Source organism: Lithobates pipiens, unplaced genomic scaffold, assembly GCF_037356315.1.
Source record: "Lithobates pipiens isolate NorthernLeopardFrog02 unplaced genomic scaffold, aLitPip1_a1.2 Scaffold_1, whole genome shotgun sequence".
Lineage (NCBI taxonomy): Eukaryota > Metazoa > Chordata > Amphibia > Anura > Ranidae > Lithobates > Lithobates pipiens.
The window spans coordinates 233513929-233534718 of record NW_027507685.1 but is presented as its reverse complement, the minus strand read 5'-3'; the positions used below and the strand labels follow the sequence as shown (position 1 = coordinate 233534718).

At 43.0% G+C, this 20790-nt stretch overlaps 1 protein-coding gene across 1 annotated transcript in view; it reads right to left on the bottom strand.

The window, feature by feature from the left end:
* Positions 1–3175: 3175 nt before the first annotated feature.
* Positions 3176–20790, bottom strand: part of LOC143984729 (H-2 class II histocompatibility antigen, E-S beta chain-like) — a 134516-nt gene continuing 116901 nt past the window's right edge. Inside the window, exons 3-6 of the mRNA XM_077484661.1 lie at positions 20418–20699; positions 13021–13134; positions 12906–12938; positions 3176–4410 (exon numbers count right to left, since the gene is read on the bottom strand). Of these exons, the coding sequence (XP_077340787.1) occupies positions 4394–4410; positions 12906–12938; positions 13021–13134; positions 20418–20699 (446 nt within the window). The 3' untranslated portion in view covers positions 3176–4393. The remainder of the gene's footprint in view (positions 4411–12905; positions 12939–13020; positions 13135–20417; positions 20700–20790) is intronic.

Sequence of the window (20790 nt, the reverse complement as noted above, 5' to 3'; positions counted from 1 at the left end):
GACTTTATAAAATTTTCTTTTTTAATTGACCACTTGCTTACTGGGCACTTATACCCCCTTCCTACCCAGGCCAATTTTCAGCACTTTCGCACCTTGAATGACAATTGCACGGTCATGCAACACTGTACTAAAATTTTTAGCATTTTCTTGCAATAGAACTTTCTTTTGGTGGTATTTAATCATTACTGGGTTTTTTTGCTAAACAAAGATGGAAAATTTTGAAAAAAAAAAAAAACACAACTTTTTTTAGTTTCTGTTAAAAATTTAGCAAATTAGTAACTTTTTTCCTTCACTGATGTGCGCTGATGTGGCTGAACTGATGGGCACTGATAGGATGCACTGGTGAGGCTGCACTAATGAGGCAACACAGATGGGCACTGATAGGGGGGCACTGATATGGAGTACTGATAATCAGTGTACATGTCCCCTGTCAGGTTTGCCGGTTACCGTCTCTCCTCTCCTCACGCTGTGACATTGCGTGAGGAAAGGAGAACCAATAACCAGCAACTATGTTTACCTTGTGATCAGCTGTGATTGGACACAGCTGATTACATGGTAAAGGGCTGCTATGATAGACCCTTTACCACGATCAGTGATCGCTGTGTCTGAAGGACACAGCGATCATAGAGCACACTGGATGCACGACACAGTCTATGGATGTCCTCCACAACAGGGTTGTGCTGTAGCTATTTTTCGGCTATAGTGTGGTAAGGAGGTAGTTTAAGAATCATTTTGGTTTCGACTAGTGATCAGATTGATTTTTTTCCGAAAAAAAAAAAAAAAAATATTGAAAGGAGAGAAAGGGAACCTATCAGGATTAAAAATATGGGAATGCCACTGCTGACTTGTAATTTGAATGTGCCAACTTGGGACATTCAACTTAAACCCTGGTTCACTATTTATCAATTACTGTCTGGAACAATTGTGCCGCTAAATCAGGAGAATTGAGTTTGCGTCTTGAAAAAATGTTCAGCAATGACAATGACCATCATTTTATCATGACAAGTTCCTTTTAATGCAAGTGACCATAAAAAATACTAAAGCAATATTATTTGATTAGTGTTAATTTAAAATAAAGACTTTCCAACTGCTAGGCTGTATATTCAGAAATTTATTGATCCAAACCAAAAGCATTTTATTGAATCTTTACAACAAACATTTTGATGCTCATGTGATTTCTTTAAGCAAGAATTAAATCAAACCGTAAACTCTACAATACACAATACATAAAATTAAACATATAGATGCACCAAGCAGGGTGTGACTTAAACAGAAAGGTAATATACATGTATTATATTGCCTAAACACAAACAAGGCACCCCAGAAAAATGAGTCCATCAATCCCATAGAGATTTTTAATATTACTTAGGCTACTTAGGCTACATTCACATGGCAGTTTAGCAACGGCCAGGGGCAGCCACTGTCAAGAAATCAGTATAATCTTACTGGGGGGTTGTAAACAACGCCTGCACACACTGTGTAAGAACAGTTGCAGCGGTCAGTGGTGAGTGCCAGATTTGACTGTGTCCAAATCTATGGCTGGCGCTGCTGCTGTTCAGCCTCCCACTGATCCCAGAAGCAGACAGTGTGCATTCAAGGTTGGCTTTTCTGCAGACTTTTGGCTGCATGCAAACTGGTCGCAGCTAATCAGCTTTTTTGTAGGCAGCCATAGCACAGAATGTTGCAGAGTCCTGGGATGGTGTTTAGTCACCTCTGAATGCAGCAAACAAACTGCTGCTAAACTGCCATTTAAATGTAGCCTTCAAGCCCAGTTGAATGCTTTTATAAAATGGCACCTATCATTACAGGATGCACCAAATTAAACTTTAAGGTTTTCCTCGTCATTTTATTGTATGAATCCGCTTGTGCCATGAAAACAGCCTGCCCCCAACCAGTAAACTGCAACTAAGGACTGCTGCTCTATTTGTATGAACAGAAGTCTGACACCCCCCTTCTGAGTCAGATGGAGAGCTCTACAATGAGCAAAGTTCATACTCTGTTGACTGCAGAGCTAACAGTCTGACTCAGGGGTGTGTTGGACCACTGCAGCGAGATCCCTGTTCTCACAGGCTGTATTCATAGTAGTGTAAATGACAGGTAAGACAATGATAACATGTAATTTGGTACACCCGGTAATGATGGGTGCAGTTTTTTTAAAATAACTCAATTGGGCTTTATTGATATCAAGAAAGAACATTTGAAAGAAAAAGTAAATTATGTAACAAGTAACATTTAAAAGGCTTAAAGCGGACCTTCACCTCTTCCTCAAGTTCCTTTTAGTCCACCCTCCTCCCATCTCGCAGAATTGTTTTTTTTTTACCTTTTTTTGGCCCCTCCTCCTCATGTGTCATTCGCCTTAAGCTGACACACATCCTGCCTGCTGTGCCTTCCGAGATATGCATGTCATGCATCCCAGGAGGCTCAGCCGTCCATTTAAATGAAGGGGGGGCCTATCTGCGTGTCACTGAGAGGCCTGCCTGCTGAACCCAGAAGAGCCCACGGGCCTCTGAACATGGTGAAGCGGGATGGAGCTGTGGCTGGGCATGAGAGGATCTAAGCGGGACAACTCTGGATCCACTGGATGGGCGAGTATCTGAATTGTGCAGATACCACCTTCAGTTAAGCGGAGTCATTAAAAACAATGGGGGAGTAGGCTGGATGTCATCTTCAAGGATTTACATTTTTTAGTGGATTAATTGTACAAAAATGCTATTGCTGACATTAAGATGTATTCCCAAAGCCTTTAGGTTTTACTATAATCTAAACAAACATGGATTTGAAGTACAGCCCAGGAAATGGTCTTCATGGCCTGTTTGTAATTCTGGCATTAATTGCTAAAAAATGCTGTTTAGGTCTGTCCAAGAATTATTTTTTTCCCAACAATATTTTATATCCCAAATAATGTTTTAATTTTGTTCAACCAGTTCTGAGATTTACAAAACTTTGCCAGGCAGCACAGCTAGGCTGTTGACCAGACTGTTCAGTACTGCAACTAAGCAAAACAGCCTGGTACCTCCATGCCCCCAGCTTGTGATTGGACAATGAAGGAGAGACACAAATTTCTAGAATAAGGCACATTCTGGTATTTACACTGCAACAGGAACGATCTTCATTCAGAAGAACCAAATTGGGTGGGCAAGAACAAAAGAAACAAGGAATGCAATAAAAAAATTAAAAAAAAAAATCTTGTTTTATTAGGCATTGAAATCTCATTACTGTAAAAAGGACTTTCTGTATCCAACACCTCAATTTATTTTGTAACAATGTGCTGCTATGAAAGGACATCATAGGAAACAAGGCAATTTGCCTGGTAGATAGGGATAAGCTCAGGAGGGTTCAGCCAAAAGTCCAAACCTACCTGAGCTCTCCCGACAGGAAGCTGTAAAACCTATAGCCAATCTTAGGTGGCAGAGACATTCCCCACCCTGCAGCCACACGCATTCAAGGGGCATGCTGTGGGGCAGAGAATGCCTCCGCCACTTATGACTGGCTATCGACTGACAGCTTCCCAGTGGAAGAGCTCAGGCAGGCTTGGAATTGTGCACGAACATATCTGAACTCATTACTGCTGGTGGAAGATAAAGCTATCCATTTGATTGCAACCAACATGGACACAACTCCATTTTTAAGTTGACCAAGTCTATAGAATACACTCTAATGCTGCGTACACACGATCGCACATTCCGACAACAAAATTCCTTTTTCGTTTTCTTTTTTCCGACGGATGTTGGCTCAAACTTGTCTTGCATACACACGGTCACACAAAGCTTGTTGGAAATTCCGAACGTCAAGAACGCGGTGACGGACAACACGTACAACGAGCCGAGAAAAATAAACTTCAAAAGCCAGTACGGCTCTTCTGCTTGATTTCGAGCACGCGTGGAAATTTGTGCATCGGAATTGTGTACACACAATCGGAATTTACGACAACGATTTTGTGGTCGCAAAATTTGTGATCCAGCTCTCAAATGTTGTGTGATGGAAATTCCGATGGAAAGTGTCCGATGGAGCCTACACACGGTCAGAATTTCCAACAAGGTCCCATCGTACATTTGTTGTTGGAAATTCTGACTGTGTGTAGACTTTACATCCCACTCCCAAGCAGTATTAAAAAGCTTCCCTGAATACACAAAATACCAAAATCAATGCATATGAATTACAAGTGCTTTTCTTCACAATTCCAAGAGAATTGGCAATGATGGATTTTACACTCAGACCATGAAAACTTCTTCATCTGTCACTTCCATATAACAACATCATTTACGTTACAGATTTCTTATTTTATTGATTGATTATACGCTAAGCTTTAGATAGCATAGTGGACTGAGACCTCAAACAGAATGGCTTCAGAATTTGTATAGTAAGCAGTTAAAATCAGTAACTTCTCTTTCCGTTATGTGTGTATGAAATCTGAAAAAGTAATAGAACACAAAATAATAGCATTAGTAAAAAAGTCATAAGAAGAGCAACATTCATAGTTGAATATATAATCTAGCAGTGATGCATGACCAATTTCATGTCACAAAAGAGAGAAAAAAGGTTTAGGTTGCAGTTGTGGCCTTCTATTTTATAGTGAAGCTGAACTGCGTGCGCAGGACATCCGGTTCTCCTGGCTAACGGCACGAGTGTGTGGAACGCACGCCATCTGCAGTGGATAGTGTGGACACTCTCTGTATTGCAGCTCGCCCTAGAAAAAACGGCAGCAGCCCCAGTGCCGGGGCAAAGGCACGTTTACAAGTAAAGAGCCTTTTGACTGAATATGGATTTTAAATTTTTGAGTAAAATTGAGTTACGCTATGGAGGCTCTCTATCTGTTTTCCATATACCACACTTACCGTATTTGTCTGCGAGGAGGAAGGTAAAAATTATCTATAGGTCAAATGCATGTGGGCAGGTACAATCCTGCCGAGATGATTATTAACTAACTTTTTCAATAAAGTGGTCAATAAAATCTGGTAAGCTGAATCACATTACAATCACTTATTGGGTGTGGATTATCAAGGCTGTGGTGAAGGATCACGCGGAAGGTTGTGGTTATATTCTTATACACCAGATCTGTCATTGTTTTGTGTGTGGCAATCATATCACGTTTAAAAGGAACTTTTAATTGGAGCAGTTTGGATCACAAAGACTTTAATATTATAGTTGTAGTAACTGCTGTCACTGGGGTGTTATCACATGTTATGTGTGAGTTTGTTGTATATTTTTTATATATGGTGAATTTATTATGGGTAGTTTTACACATGATATTGGTTGAAGAGTGGCAAACATTGATTGTTAATGAGAAGGGAATTAATCACGGTGATATTAATTCATTTTTGCTAACTAGTGCCCCCTACATGTTACATGAATCTATCTATGGCTGCCGTTGCCACCCCCTTTTCAGGCGCCTGAATTACAATGGCAGGGGTGCATAAGATGGGGCACAGCGAGGGCTGCATAAGATGGGGCAACAGTGAGTGCTGCATAAGATGGGGCAACGGTGAGTGCTGCATAAGATGGGGCAACGGTGAGTGCTGCATAAGATAGGGCACGGTGGGAGCGTTTGATAGGGCACAGTGGCTGCATTTGATAGGGCACAGTGGCTGCATTTGATAGGGCACAGTGGCTGCATTTGATAGGGCACAGTGAGGCTGAGATTTATGTTTTTCTTTTCACAATTTTACAGTCTGTTTGTGCCCCCCCAAAAATTTTGAGCACCAGCCACCACTAGATAACACTACTATGACAAAAGGGAGAGGGGAGAGGGAAAGTCCATAAGTCCAATGAAAAATGATGGCAGCTGTCCACAGAGAAAAGCCAACTCTGTGAATGCAATGGAGAGAGAGAGAGAAACAGGAAGGGCAAACCTGAGTGTATTAATTGAATTTCTATTGTACAACCTTTTCTGTGTATATCTCACAGCAGAGCTGCTGCTTGGGGATTCTATGGACAACAGCGCAGTTAATCTCTTTTTACATTAGTAAGCGCGTACATGACAATGTGAGGAGAGTCTCCTCGTGTGGGGCGAGTTGGCCCCATCCACAATTGCTGGACTCCAGAGCATTATAAGAAAATAATGTTTTACCTAGCCAACCTACAATCATTAAAAACTGATATTAGAGTTCTGGACACCTTCTAAGCTGATTATTATCTGTTGACTTGTCATAGGCCCAATACACGCTGGTTGTTTAGTTCAGATCATGGGGCTTTGGTGTCTAGCTGTGGGTGGAGGGCATAGGTGCTTGTGAAGTCTCCTGGCAACCAGGATTGACTGTCTGCCACCTCTCCACCCAAAACAAATACTCCCTCTCCCAACCTTTAAAAATACCCCCTCCTCTCTACACTCAAAAATAACCCCCCCTCCACCCCCAACAATAACCCCCCTCCCCTCCACCCCCAACAATAACCCCCCTCCCCTCCTCTCCACCCCCAACAATAACCCCCATCCCCACCAACAATATCCCCTTCCCCACCTGTCCACCAACAATACCCCCCTCCCCACCAACAATACCCCCCCTCCCCACTTTTCAACCCTTAACAATGACCCCCTCCTCACCCTCAACAATGACCACCCCACCCCCAATAACGCCCCTGCCTCTCTACCCTTAATAACCTCCCTACCTTTTCACCCTCAACAATAACCCCATGCTTCTGCATCCCTAACAATAACCCCTCTCCCCACAAAATCCCCTCCTCTCGCCTCTCCACTCTTAACAATAACCCCCCGCCTTTCAGCCCTCAACAATAACCCCTCTCCCCACTCCCAACAAATCCCCCCTCCCCACCATTAACAATAACCCTCTCCCCACCTCCCAACCCCCAACAATAACCCCCCGCCTCTCCACCCTCAACAATAACCCCCTCCTGCCTCTCCACCCCCAACAATTACCATGCTCCTGCCTTTCCACCCCGAACAATATTTCTCCTCCCACTTCTCCACCCTCAACAACAATCCCCTTCCCTGCCTCTCCACCCTCAACAATAACCCCCTTCCCTGCGTCTCCACCCTCATCAATAACCCCCCTCCCTGCATCTCCACCCTTATCAATAACCCATAAACAAAGGATTTTGCTACTACCCCAAATTAATGAAACTCCTCCTGTGCTGTCGGGTGCAGGATGTGCAGTTGCTCAGCTGCCATAGTGATGAATGGATAAAAGGACAATCCACAACTTCATATGTGCTCTTTAAATAAGTCCACATTTATTGCATCTCCATAAAGATAAAAGTACAGCAGAGGTAGACGTGTTTCAGCCGCAACGGCCTTGTTCACTAGGCTGTTGCGGCTGAAACGTGTCTACCTCTGCTGTACTTTTATCTTTATGGAGATACAATAAATTTGGACTGATTTAGAGAGCTTATAATAACCCCCCTCCCCACCCTCAACATTAACCTCCCACACCATACCACCCTCAACAATAATCCCCCTCCCTGCGTCTCCACCCTCATCAATAACCCCCCCTCCCTGCGTCTCCACCCTCATCAATAACCCCCCTCCCTGTGTCTCCACCCTCATCAATAACCTCCCTCTACGCGTCTCCACCCTCATCAATAACCTCCCTCCGCAAGTCTCCATCCTCATCAATAACCCCCCTCCCTGCGTCTCCACCCTCATCAATAACCTCCCTCCACGCGTCTCCACCCTCATCAATAACCCCCCTCCCTGCGTCTCTACCCTTATCAATAACCCCCCTCCCTGCGTCTCCACCCTCATCAATAACCCCCCTCCCTGCGTCTCCACCCTCATCAATAACCCCCCTCCCTGCGTCTCCACCCTCATCAATAACCCCCCTCCGCGCATCTCCACCCTCATCAATAACCTCCCTCCGCGCGTCTCCACCCTCATCAATAACCCCCCTCCCTGCGTCTCCACCCTCATCAATAACCTCCCTCCGCGCGTCTCCACCCTCATCAATAACCTCCCTCCGCGCGTCTCCACCCTCATCAATAACCTCCCTCCGCGCGTCTCCACCCTCATCAATAACCTCCCTCCGCGCGTCTCCACCCTCATCAATAACCTCCCTCCGCACCCTCAACATTAAACTTCCACATCTCTCGACCCACAACAATAACCCCCTCCCCACCTCTCCACCCTTAACAATAACCCCATTTCCTGCAGAAACAGCAGCACACTAATGGTTTATTAGTGGTGACGTATTATTGGGAAGGGCTCCTGTGTAACAATGGAGGTTGCATGGGGCAGGGAATCTGTAATGATGGGGTAGTATGAGGGAGGGGAACCTGTTTAATAATTTGGGAGGGGGTCCTGTGTAATATTTGGAGATAGTATAAGAGTAGGGGTCCTCTGTATCGATGGGGGAGGGGGAACTGTGTAAAAATGGGGGAGGAAATCCTGAGTAATAATGGGCGTAGTTTGCAGGAAAGGTCTTGTGTAGCAATTGGGGGGACGCGAAATTGCATAGGGGGGCAAGAAAAGGTTTGTCCAGGTCCCAATCTGGCGCTGCGCCTGCGCGGTATGGGACAGACACTTTTCGATGGCCGGACTGTATATGTCACAACAACGGCCCTGCCAGTGTCTGTGACACTCTTACACAGCCCAGCGAACACTCACCCCCCCCCCCCCCCTCACTGACGGGAGATCAGAGAATACAGCTTTCCTCCTCCTATCACCTCTGCTCATCCTCTGTCTTCCAGTCCCGCCCACACTATCCTTGGCACCGCCGTATCTGAAGAGGGGATGTGTGGGCGGGACATATGAAAAACAGCAGCTGCAGATTAATCTGTGTGCCAATGATGCGTGATCTTCCAGCCTGGACCGCTGGATCCCCCTCCCCCATCTGTCTCTCTCCCACCCCTTTTCTTTGAAAACATTCACAAACTTTCATTTTCCGTCAGACTGGCAATAGATGGTGCAAATTGCTTTCCTGCAACTACAAATTGCAGGAAAGAAACTTGCATGATTCTAGAGGTCGACCGATATGGGTTTTTCTCTGGCCGATGCCGATATTTAGAAATCATGGCGGCCGATGGCTGATATATGATGCCGATTTTTTTTGGCCGGTATGTTAGGCCGATTTTTTTAAATTTTTTTTTTATTTTATTTTTTTATCCCCCTTCATCTCATAAAACCTAACAGACACCTTTCCCACTGGGGCGTTTTTTTAGGCGCTTTTGGGCTAAAAATAGTGCCTGTAAAGTGCCTGCAAAATGGCTCCCCTGCAGTCTGTGTGAAAGACAGAGTGCTTTCACACTGAGTCGATGCAAGCAGCATGTTTAGAGTGGTGTATACCGCTTTTCCACCACTCCTGCCCATTGATATTAATGGGCACCACTGCCCAAGCGCATGCAATGCGATTTGGCAGCGGTGCTTCACGGGCGCATTTAACCTCTTCTTCGGCCGCTAGCTAGGATTATATGCGCCCCACTAGCACCCGAATAGCACCGCTAAAATGACGGCAAAGCACTGCTAAAACTAGCAACATTTTACCATCAACGTCTGCCCGCTCCAGTGTGCAAGCAGCCTATAAAATAAAAACAAGTACTCAAAACTTTGACGTAAAAAAAAAAAAAAAAAATGGACTAACTTTACTGTTTTAGTTTTTTTTTTTTTTTTTCATTTAGTGTATTTTTCCCCCCCCCAAAAAAAATGCATTTGAAAGACCTCTGCGCAAATGCTGTGTGACATAAAATGTTGCAACAACCGCTATTTTATTCCCTAGGATCTCTGCTAAAAAGAAATATATACTTTTTGGGGGGTCAAAGTGATTTTCTGACAGAAAATACAGGACTTTTACTTGTAAGCAACAAGTGTCAGAAAAGATTTAGTCTTTAAATGGTTAAACTGGGAACTTCTACACACTGAGATGACTTCATTCATTCAAGTGTAAACATTGTATCATTCTGTTCTTTTCTTGGCAGCCCAGAGAGGAGGAAAGTCGTACTCAGGCAACTTACACGGACTTCTATTACAGAAGTCATTTCCAAGTCCTGCTGTAGTTCTAAATCGGCCTTTTTATCAGCTCAATCGGCCGATGCTGATTAATTAAAAAACGGCAAATATCGGCCGATATATCGGTCGACCTCTACATGATTCCCCCATCAGCACAGTCAGTACTGACAGGGGAATCCCTTCCGCTGAGCAATTGTATTTTCCCAACCAATAGCGATTATCACTAGCAGATATAGCAACCGCTAGCGATAATCATAAGAATCTGGCAGGGCTGGTTGCACCCAATTTGATCGATCAACTTGGTACATTCAGGCTGTCCATTAATGGTTTAAATCTCAGCCAGTTCTCGCTGAAACAGCTGAGATTTAAAGTGGTTGTAAACCCTTACAAACCACTTTGACCTACAGGTAAGCCTAGATTAAGGCTTACCTGTAGGTCCAAGCAATATCTCCTAAACCTATATGGTTTAGGAGACATTTGCCCGAAAACGGGCACCGCTGTCTACGGCGCATGCGCCGTAGACAGCAGCGCACTGAGCGCGGCATTCTCTGCGACGGAGCTGCCGCGCGTGTCGGCTCCCGTGCACATGCAGTAACGTCATCGCGGCTTTGCCAAATGACAGCGGCGGAGCTGCGAGACCCCACCAACAAGATGGATGCGGCGGACTACAGGGAACAGCGGTGACTTCGCTGGCTCCTGTGTCAGGTAAGTGAGACATAATGGGCTACTATGCGATGCATAGTAGTCCATTATGCTTTGCCTTTGCAGGGAATGAAAGAGGAAGTAAACTCATCAGGGTTTACTTCCTCTTTAAACTGTCTATGGCTGGTCTTAGCTCTTAGGCTGCTTTCACACTGAGGCGGCGTCAGTGGTAAAGCGCCACTATTTTTAACAGTGCTTTACGGTCGCTTTTGCAGAGGCGCTTTTAACCCCCGCTAGCGGCCGAAAAAGGGTTAAAACCACAAGCAAAGCGGCACTGCCCATTCATTTCCATGGGCAGGGGTGCTTTATACACCACTCCTTCACCGCTCCAAAGATGCTGCTTGCAGGAGTTTTTTTCCTGCCAGCGCATCGCCTCAGTGTGAAAGCGATCCGGGCTTTCACACTGAGACTGCAGGGGAGCCGTTTTTCAGGTGCTTTACAGGCACTATTTTTAGCCCAAAAGCGCCTGAAAAATGCCCCAGTGTGAAAGAGATCTAAGGCAGACCATACATTGATCACTTTTTTCATTAAACTATTAGGTTGAATGAAAAAAAAAAAAAAAAAAAAAAAAAAGAATGTTCCAATTCCCCCATCTACACTTTCCAGGTGGATGAGGGAATCTTCCCACTCCGGACCAGCGGCAGAAATACCACCGTTGCTGTCATGGAGACAGACACCAGACCAGCGCTGTCAATAGCAGGGGCAGGACAGCAAGGAGGCTGGAGAACCTCACAGTTGCAGGACACTAAGGCCCGGTCACAAGTGCAACCTTTGCAACCCTGGTAGTTCTCCCACTGCTTTGGACTCTTATAATTTTCCTGGTGTGCTGGTGACATACTTCTTGTTTTCTGCCACCCTGGGGGGCAGGCCCCAATACAGTAGGAAGGGAGCTCACTGCAAAACATGTGAAAGAGTCTTGTTGCGGGACAGTAATAAAGGACCCCACAACAGAAGTAAAGGGCCCCAGGATAGAGATTTTATATTATATATATATATATATATATATATATATTGCATTTTATTAGATGGCCCCCCTACTTTTGTCCCTGTCCCCCCATGTGCCCCCCCCAAATATGAAAGCTAGAGACACCACTGGCAGCAGGGGCCGTTCATGCATAGTACAACAGAGGGGGATGTACGGCAGCAGGGGCCGTGCTTGCATGCATACAGTGCCTTGAAAAAGCATTCATATTCCTTTGAAATTTTCCACATTTTGTCATGTTACAACCAAAAATGTAAATGTATTTTATTGGGATTTTATGTGATAGACCAACACAAAGTGGCACATAATTGTGAAATGGAAGGAAAATGATAAATGGTTTTCAACATTTTTTACAAATATGTGAAAAGTGTGGCGTGCATTTGTATGGTGCCCCCCCGAGTCAATACTTTGTAGAACCTCCTTTCACTGTAATTACAGCTGCAAGTCTTTTTGGGGATGTCTCTACCAGCTTTGCACATCTAGAGAGGGACATTTTTGCCCATTCTTTAAAAAATAGCTCAAGCTCTGTCAGATTGGATGGAGAGCTTCTGTGAACAGCAATTTTCAAGTCTTGCCACAGATTCTCAATTGGATTTAGGTCTGGACTTTGACTGGGCCATTCTAACACTTGATTATTTTTTGCGCTAAACCATTCTATTGTAGCTCTGGCGGTATGTTTAGGTTCGTTGTCCTGCTGGAAGATGAACCTCCTCCCCAGTCTCCAGTCTTTTGCAGACTCTAAAAGATTGCCCTGTATTTGGCTCCATCCATCTTCCCATCAACTCTGACCAGCTTCCCCGTCCCTGCTGAAGAAAAGCTTCCCCATAACCTGATGTTGCCACCACCGTGTTTCACGGTGGGGATTGTGTGTTCAAGGTGATGTGCAGTGCATGCATAGCACAAAAAAGAGGGGGCTGTAGGGCAGCAGGGGTCTACAGTCCTAGAACCACAAATACACAATTTGTACACAGCACTGTATGTGCGTAGTAAGAGTCTAATTTCCTTGTCCGTCTCTGCACATCCCCCCCCCCCCCCTCCTATTATCTGCTTGCTAAATGTCATGTTATGAAAGGAAATTCCCAAAGACTCCTTGGACTCCCTATGATGAAAATATCCCAGGAATCAAGGGGACTCAGAACCTGCTATAGATGAGGCTCCGTTATGAATTGTGTGGCTTATTAAATCACTATTTTTCAAAACAAAATTTGTTGCAGGTGTGCTGATCCTGAAGGAGCGGTTTCTAATAATTATAAGGGTATAAAATTAAAATATTTTGACTATAAATGCATTTTGTAAATGGGGTTTAGAAATATCATGTGGAAAACTTACGTTCAGTCTGTGGTCCGCGGAACAACAATTGAGCTGTAAAAAGAATAAAAATGGTCACTAAAATGATTAAAATCCCACATCTTATTGGGAAGACAACAAGATAATTTGTAATTACCTTTGCGACCTCTCATATAGACAACCACGCCAGCAATGATAAGTATGGCTCCCAGCACAAATCCCACAATTCCAGTGACCACCTTCTTTCTTGCTGAATCTGATTCCTGGGGGTCTGTAAAGAAATATGAGGCGTTAATAAGGTACAGACCTGTAGATTTTTTTTTTTCCTGGGGGGGTTCCGGTCTTTCAAACTTAAAGGCATCATTAACACTTTTATGTTGGGGAGGTATGGTAAAAACATGTGACAGCAGAGTGGGGCCATGAGGCTTTGCAATGCAGTGCAGCAAAAATTATCCCCATTCAACTGAATAGAACGCAATGCATGCAGTTGTGGTGCGGTAGTGTACTCATTAGTACAGGGAGCTCCTCTTAAGCTCCCTCGTTTTTTTTTCCATTCAGCCTGCTGGGTTGAACTAAAAACAACATACCGTGTGAACCAGGCTTTAGATCTCATTCATATGTTCTAAATGGCCATGGAATGGCAAATATACCATGAATACCTACAGCCAGAATCCCAGATGTCCCAATGTTTGTCAGCTGCTCAGCCTGTTCACCTGAGTGATGGGCTGAAAAGAACTACTGCTGTTAACATGTATCGGTACATCCAGTGGTCCCCATGTTTAAGCTCCAGGGGACAAAGCAAAACACATTGGGGTGTGGCCTGGCGGGAACCTGGGCTGAGGTCTATCCCATCACTACATTACCATAGGACTCTGTGGATGAACAGTGGGTGCAATAAGGCGCCCGCATCATGGAATTGTGGTTGTCAATACAAAAAAAATATATATATTTTAAATTGAAAAGTTTTTTTTTTATTATTATTTATAAGAGAGAGCGGGCTGGTCACGAGGTAGGGAGCGGGAAAAACGTTTTTGCCTCAGACTAGGCGGCTATATAAGCTTCTGTGTGTCAGAACCGCTCACATTTGCCCTGAGGCAACTTAAAGCTTGAGCTCCCCTTCCCTCCCACCCTTGTCGCTGGCACCATTATGTGGTTATGTCACCCTTGAATCAAGGGGGGACTTGTTTTTATGAACTGATGTATTTATAGCTCGAATCCTATGACTGAGTGCGTTAGAATTTGTTTTAAGTTGAAACAAAATGTATTTATATTTCATTATTTGAATAAAGTCATTTGTTTTAATTTTAATACAGGTGCTGCGGCCATTTAAAAACCATTCTGTTGTAATGTGATTATTTATAATAAATGTACGACCTACAATTCCATGTGTGGCACTAGGGATTTTTTTCTCTCTCTCTTCCCTTCAGTGACTACAGGAGCTGGGATGAGCTCCATCCGTTGCCGGCACTTCTGCAGCACATTTGGTATCATCTACATTACTCCCCACATCAATTGAGCCTGAGTGACACATTAAAAAACCATGGGTCCCAGTGGTTACCTGCTGTTAGGGACAAATTTCTGACTCTGGATGCAGAGAGATTTTATCCAAGGGCAAAAAAAGGTATCCTTACCTGCCGGTAACCACTGGATGTTCAGATTAGGGATGCACCAATACCATTTTTTTTTTTTTTTACAAGTAATGATTTTTTTCTGACGGATTCTGGCCGAAACTTGTGTTGCATACACACGGTCGGACAAAGTTGTTGGAAAATCTGATCGCTCTGAACATGGTGACGTTCGTTGCGTACGACGGGACTACGTAGAGGCCAGTAGCCAATAGCTTTCGTCTCGTAATTTATTCTAGCATGCATGGCATTTTGTCTGAGTTCTCTACAAACAATTAGAAAAACTCAGATCGGATTTTGCTGTCGGAAAATTTGACCATTTCCATTGGAATTTCCAACCGTGTGTACAGGGCATTAGAGTACCGATCCTTTTTTTTTTTTTTTTTTTTTTAAGTACTCGCAGATACCAATTACTGATACCTACCGCAACTGTTTTGTTTTAACTTCAGCTGTCAGCAATGGTACAAAGCAAAGTTATTTACAAATTAAATCAATTGATTTTAATTTAGAGCTTTTTCAATGTGAAATGTGTAAATATAGGTTAATATATATATATATATATATATATATATATATATATATATATATATATATATATATATATATATATATATATATATATATATATATATATATATATATATATATATAATATAATTGTTTATATTGTTCCCGTTTATAAAATTGACGTAAAAAAAAAAAGCAGGAAAATAATAATTAAATGGAGAATGGGGAGTTAATTAAAGCCGTTTAGAGTAAATAAGGGGTTAAACAGAAGAACATTTCTTCATCCCTTTGATCTGCAGATGAAGAAACAGAAAGACACTAAAATAAAACATTGTTTCTTTTTTTTATATCAGTCCTAAACAATGTTTTTAATAAACATTGCCGGCTGCTTTTTTTTGACAGCTCCAATTACCAGACTTCTTTAGCACTGGGAAGACCCACTGACAGCTCAAAGAACAGAGCCTGAAAGTATCAGTTACAGGTATCGGTGCATTTACACGAGTACTATACTTGTGCAACTAGATACCAGTATCAGTGCAACCCTAGTGCAGATACAGTTGGATACATGTTTACAGCAGCAGACAGCCTTGGCTCTTTTCAGCCCATCACTCAGGTGTACAGGCTGAGCAGATATTAGAACATCAGGTATTTGCAGTATCCCGAGATTATAGCTGCCCCACCTCTCCAGTACCTTCTCAGCCAATAGAAACATGTCTGTGTATACTGTGTGATTGTATACTCTGTGTCTAATCTCTGACAATGGGGCCCCCTAATCTCCCCCTAATCTCCTATTGCCCGGGGCCCCATTGTCAGTCTGCCACTGTCTAAGCCCTTGTACACACGGTCGGATATTCCCCCGGAAAATGTCTGATCGGACCGTGTTGTCGGATAATCCGAGAGTGTGTGGGCTCCATCGGACTGTTTCCATCGGAATATCCGATGGACAAAGTTTGAGAGCTTTGCTATAAAATTTTCCAACAACATGATCCGATCGGACCTTGTCCGATCATTTGTAGAGAATTCCGATCGGACAAAGTGCCACGCATGCTCAGATCAAATTACCAGACCAAAGCTATTGGCTACTTGCGTGAACGTAGTCTCGTCCTAACAAAATAACATAATCATGTTCTGAATGATCAGATTTTCCGACAACTTTGTCCTACCGTGTGTATGCAACACCAGTTTCGGACAAAATCCGTTTAAAAAAAATCTGATGGATTTTGTTGTCGGAATGTCCGACGGTGTGTACAAGGGCTTAGACTATAGTAAACCCAACTTTTGAACTTGTACCTACAAGTAAGCCTATAACGCTTACCTGTAGGTACAGTGAATAGCTCCTAAACTTGTAGGTTTTAGGAGATATTCTCATGGAAAGCAGCCGGTGAGGTCAATGGTGCATGCACTCTGAAGGGACAGCATACCACTTGGTTGTACTTCTCCTGGGGAGGAGTGCAGTTCGTTCTGCACTTTTGTGACCCATTTTTAGCTGACAGTCAGCTATAGCCCGCTGTCAGCTGACATCACTTAGCAGGTCCAGGCTGTGGAAATATCCTAACTTTAAAGTCAGGATTCACCCAGATGCCTGGACCAGCAGCTCGCTCAGCCTCTCAGTGAGCTGCAGAGACCCTAACCCAGCCACTCCTGACCCCTCCACAGCCTGGCATTCCAGTGAGTGTGGGGGGGGGGGGGGGGGAGGAGAGCCAGGCACTGACAGTCACCACTCTGCTCACTGAAGGCTGAGAACTGAGTGATCAGCGGTCTTTGGTCGCTCTGTTGTTGGTCTTAGAAGCAGCTGGGGACAGATGCAACATTGGATTGATGCTCCATCCACCTAGGAATGTATAATAAAAAAAAAAAAAAAAAAAAGGTATACAAGGAAATTTAATTATTTGGCTAAGTTTAGAGGTGATGCACACTTTGCCACCCCACTGAAAAGTGATCTGCGATCAATTGCTTTTCAGGGGCATTTGACAGGCAGCGAGGAGACATGGAGATATGTTGCCTACTCATCGCCTATTTAAATGTCACACCACCACACTGCATCTGTGTATATTATATTTGGTTGCAGGGCGCTAGCAATGTGACCCCATTCCCTTGAGCGTGACTAGGGGTATATTTTGTTTTCACAGCATGTACACACCCCCATCTAGCTGCAATTGCAGCTTAACAGAAGGTGGTTGTGGGTGATGAAAATACCAAAACACAAATGTACAAGACCTTACTGTACAATTTCTACATTAACTACAAGTATGATACCTTGTCAATCATCTCTGCTATGACCCTTCTCTGTCATTCTACCAGCCAGTGTCAGCATGATTTGCAATCTCTGCTAAAGTTATCACGCAGGTCACCAAATTACTTCTGCTGTTCAGTGAACAATACATATGTACTGAGTGGACTTTTCACTATTTACTTTACCTTGTTCAAAGATAAAAAGTCACAAATAGCTGTGAGAGCGGTCAGCCTCTCATTGGGGCTGCCTGATCCAAGCTAATCACAGGAACCTCCGGTGGGGTTCTCACAGCTAATTGTGGCAAAGGTGCATTTGTAGGTGTGACTGAACCCTTAAAGTGTAACTTTATTTGGGAAAGCATGCACATCTGAGTATACAATTTCAGCATCTGCTGGGATGAATGAACTCACACTCATGCATAGATGTTAAGTCATCCTGGCAGGGCGAATAAAGTTAGCCAAAGAGCCTAAACCTGATAGAAAACCAGGCGAAGATTTCAGAGTTAGTAGGCAGCCCGCAAATGTCACATCACTGGGATGCATGTGCAGCTCAGTGTAAAATTTCACCATTTGCTGGGATTGATAAACTCATAAACAAGTGTGATGTCATTCTTGAACGACCAATCAAGATAGCCAAAGAGCCCAAATATGGAAGACCAGTTGAACCTTTCAGCATCAGCAAGGGAGCCTGTGAATGTCCCATTGCTAGATGGGAAGTGAGTATAATTCTGCCATAGCATTACCAAATTAATCTTTAGAACGAATTATGGGACTTATGCCAGGCTTAAATATTAGAAATTCAGTTTTTAGTATACACCTAAAAAGGGTTACTATTGTCTTAACAGATTTCTTTTAAAATGCTGGTAACATGGAACAAGATGGTCCCTCCTATGGTTCGCCCTAAATTCATTTTGCACTAATGAAACAGGACAAGTGCCTACTAATAACACATTGAATGTTGATTAGCACTTACTAAACATGCCTGCCCAGAGTTTGTGTAGTGACAAAGTTATAATGTATTTGGAATTCAACAATCATGTTAGCATCCAAGCCTCACAACTTCAATGTGTGATTTGTTTATAAATCCCTAAGCATTTAAGAAATCCTAAACACAAGCTTACAATATTCTTACAGTAATTCTGAAACGTATTGATATATGGCTATGGTGTAACGTTTGGAGTTGTCCTTTAACTCTTTTCCTACCAGTGATGTAGAGGCTGCGTTGGTGGCAGTGGTGGCTTTTAAACAGACAAAAGTGTGCATGTACTTTCTCTGCCAACCATCGGCCTTCCTGTGGAAGTGATTTCACAGGTGTGGAAAGAGGTTACCCACCCTCACCACCTGATATCAGCTGTTTGCCTCTTACTTTTTAGATGGTCTGAAACTGCTACCAGCTAACTGATTGTGTTGCTTGATTACTAACATCTATGAAAGTCTGGTTTTGGCTATTAGATGTGTGGTGACACCACTATATATATGTTTCCTTCTGATAGTTCCCCTTGCACTAATTACAAATATTGTAAGATGAGACTGTATAATTCAGTTACTTTATTCAAGTTACTTTTGGCTTGATGTAGTTTGAATTGCTGTGATTATATATATTTACCTATATTATAGGACATGCCGCTGACTGCCTAGTTTCATCATTTAGACCCACAGCTCACTATTACCTATCGTATATTGAGATCTGTTCTGTGTTGTTCTACTGAAGGTAGGCTCATTGATTTTTAATTTTATTCTATTGGAACATCTGCTCCTTTTCCTTGCATGTAACGAATTTTCCGATTCTTTCCGATTAACCTTTTATGGGTTTATTATCCACTTATACTCAGTAGTGGTTATTTACCCTATTAACATCATTATTGTTTTCTTTCATTACCTTTCAAGACAATTCTTACCAGGCATGCCCGCACGTATATTTCTGTACCACCACTTGCATGCCATGATTGGGAGTTCTCTCTCTGATTACCTTCTGGTAACCCCTGGAAAAAATCTGAGACCTTCTATCATTTTTTATTGTTTATTGTTATTGATTACTTGTATTTCTCTCATTCTAGGCATAATCAAGTGTTGTATAATATCAATACTGGTTGTATATGTACACCCTTAGATGTATATTTTAGATGTATACTGTATACTATACCTTTGTTTGTTTTATGAAATAAAGTAATTTTTGTACTGTTCTATTTTGTACGTGCCTTAAAAATCCACCCCTATGGGGATTTCTCTTCTAGTAACGATTGTTTTTTGGATGTGGCACAACAAATTCACGCAACCCTGCCATACTTTTTCTCTTCCTTAAAGGAGACCTGTCATTTCTATTTTACTATCAATTAAAAAATTCAAAAATAAATACATTTAAAGCCTTTCCTCCCCACATGCACACAAACATAAACACATGCAACGGGTGTGCACATGTACAAAAATGAGGATTGTGCTACACATATTAAAGAGGAAGTAAAATCTGTAAAAAATAAATAAATAAAAATAAAAATAAATAAAAGCACCATGTATCCCGCAGTGACTTCTGAGTCTCGCTGCTCCAGTGCTGTGATTCGCCGGAGCCGCGATGACATCACCGACATCACACGGGAGCCAACAGGAGCGGCATATCTCCATTAGCTGCGGCGTGCTCAGTGCCCCTACAGTGCCTGTCTTTTTGCAAATACCTCCTAAACCGTGTAGGTTTAGGAGATATTTCTTGGACCTACAGGTAATCCTTAATCTAGGTTTACCTGTAGGTCAAAGTGGTTTGTAAGGGTTTACAACCACTCTAAATACTGAATATTGCTGCACACGTCAGAGTCAGAGCAATACTTCTAGAGCCATCATTCATGGTTGACATTGATGACCAGTAGGGGCTTTTAAAGCTTCAGCTATGGAGAATTTTGGGTACTGAAATTTGCTGTTTCACGGATGTGAGCAATTGTAGGGCTTGACGTGTTTAAGGTTTGTGTATTCAAAACAGCCTTATATTTTATAAACCATTGCGCTAATATCACACATACAAAATTGCAATACTATTTTATTCAGGGTCTCTGCTTTCAGATAATATGTAATATTTGGTGGTGGGGGTGGTGGTGGGGGTGGGGGTGGGGGTGGGGGGGGGGGGCGTTAAAGGGACAAAGCTGAAAAGGGATGATATAAGCAAAAACAGAATCTCCTCTTCTTAGAATGGAAATAGACTTACGCCAATCTACTCTGGCTGGTGTCTCCAGGCTGCTGTGAAGGACCTCACAGGTGAAGGTATCTCCTTTTTTTATCTCTGTCTCTAGCATCACCAGGATCTGGAAGGTCCAGTCTCCATCTTGGAAGATCTCTGTAGACTGAACCTGAGCAGTTTCCTCCACATCATTCCGGTACCATTTTACTTCTATCTCAGATGGGTAGAAACCGTACACATTACATGCCAGCATGTGATACTCTGAATGGGGGTCTTCATGCCGTAGAGATATCTTGATCTTTGGTTGAACTGAAACATACAGAAACATTGTTAGAATTCTATTATCATTGACCAAAGGACAAAGTTTCACAAAATCTAGAAGCTCCAAAATATTATGTGC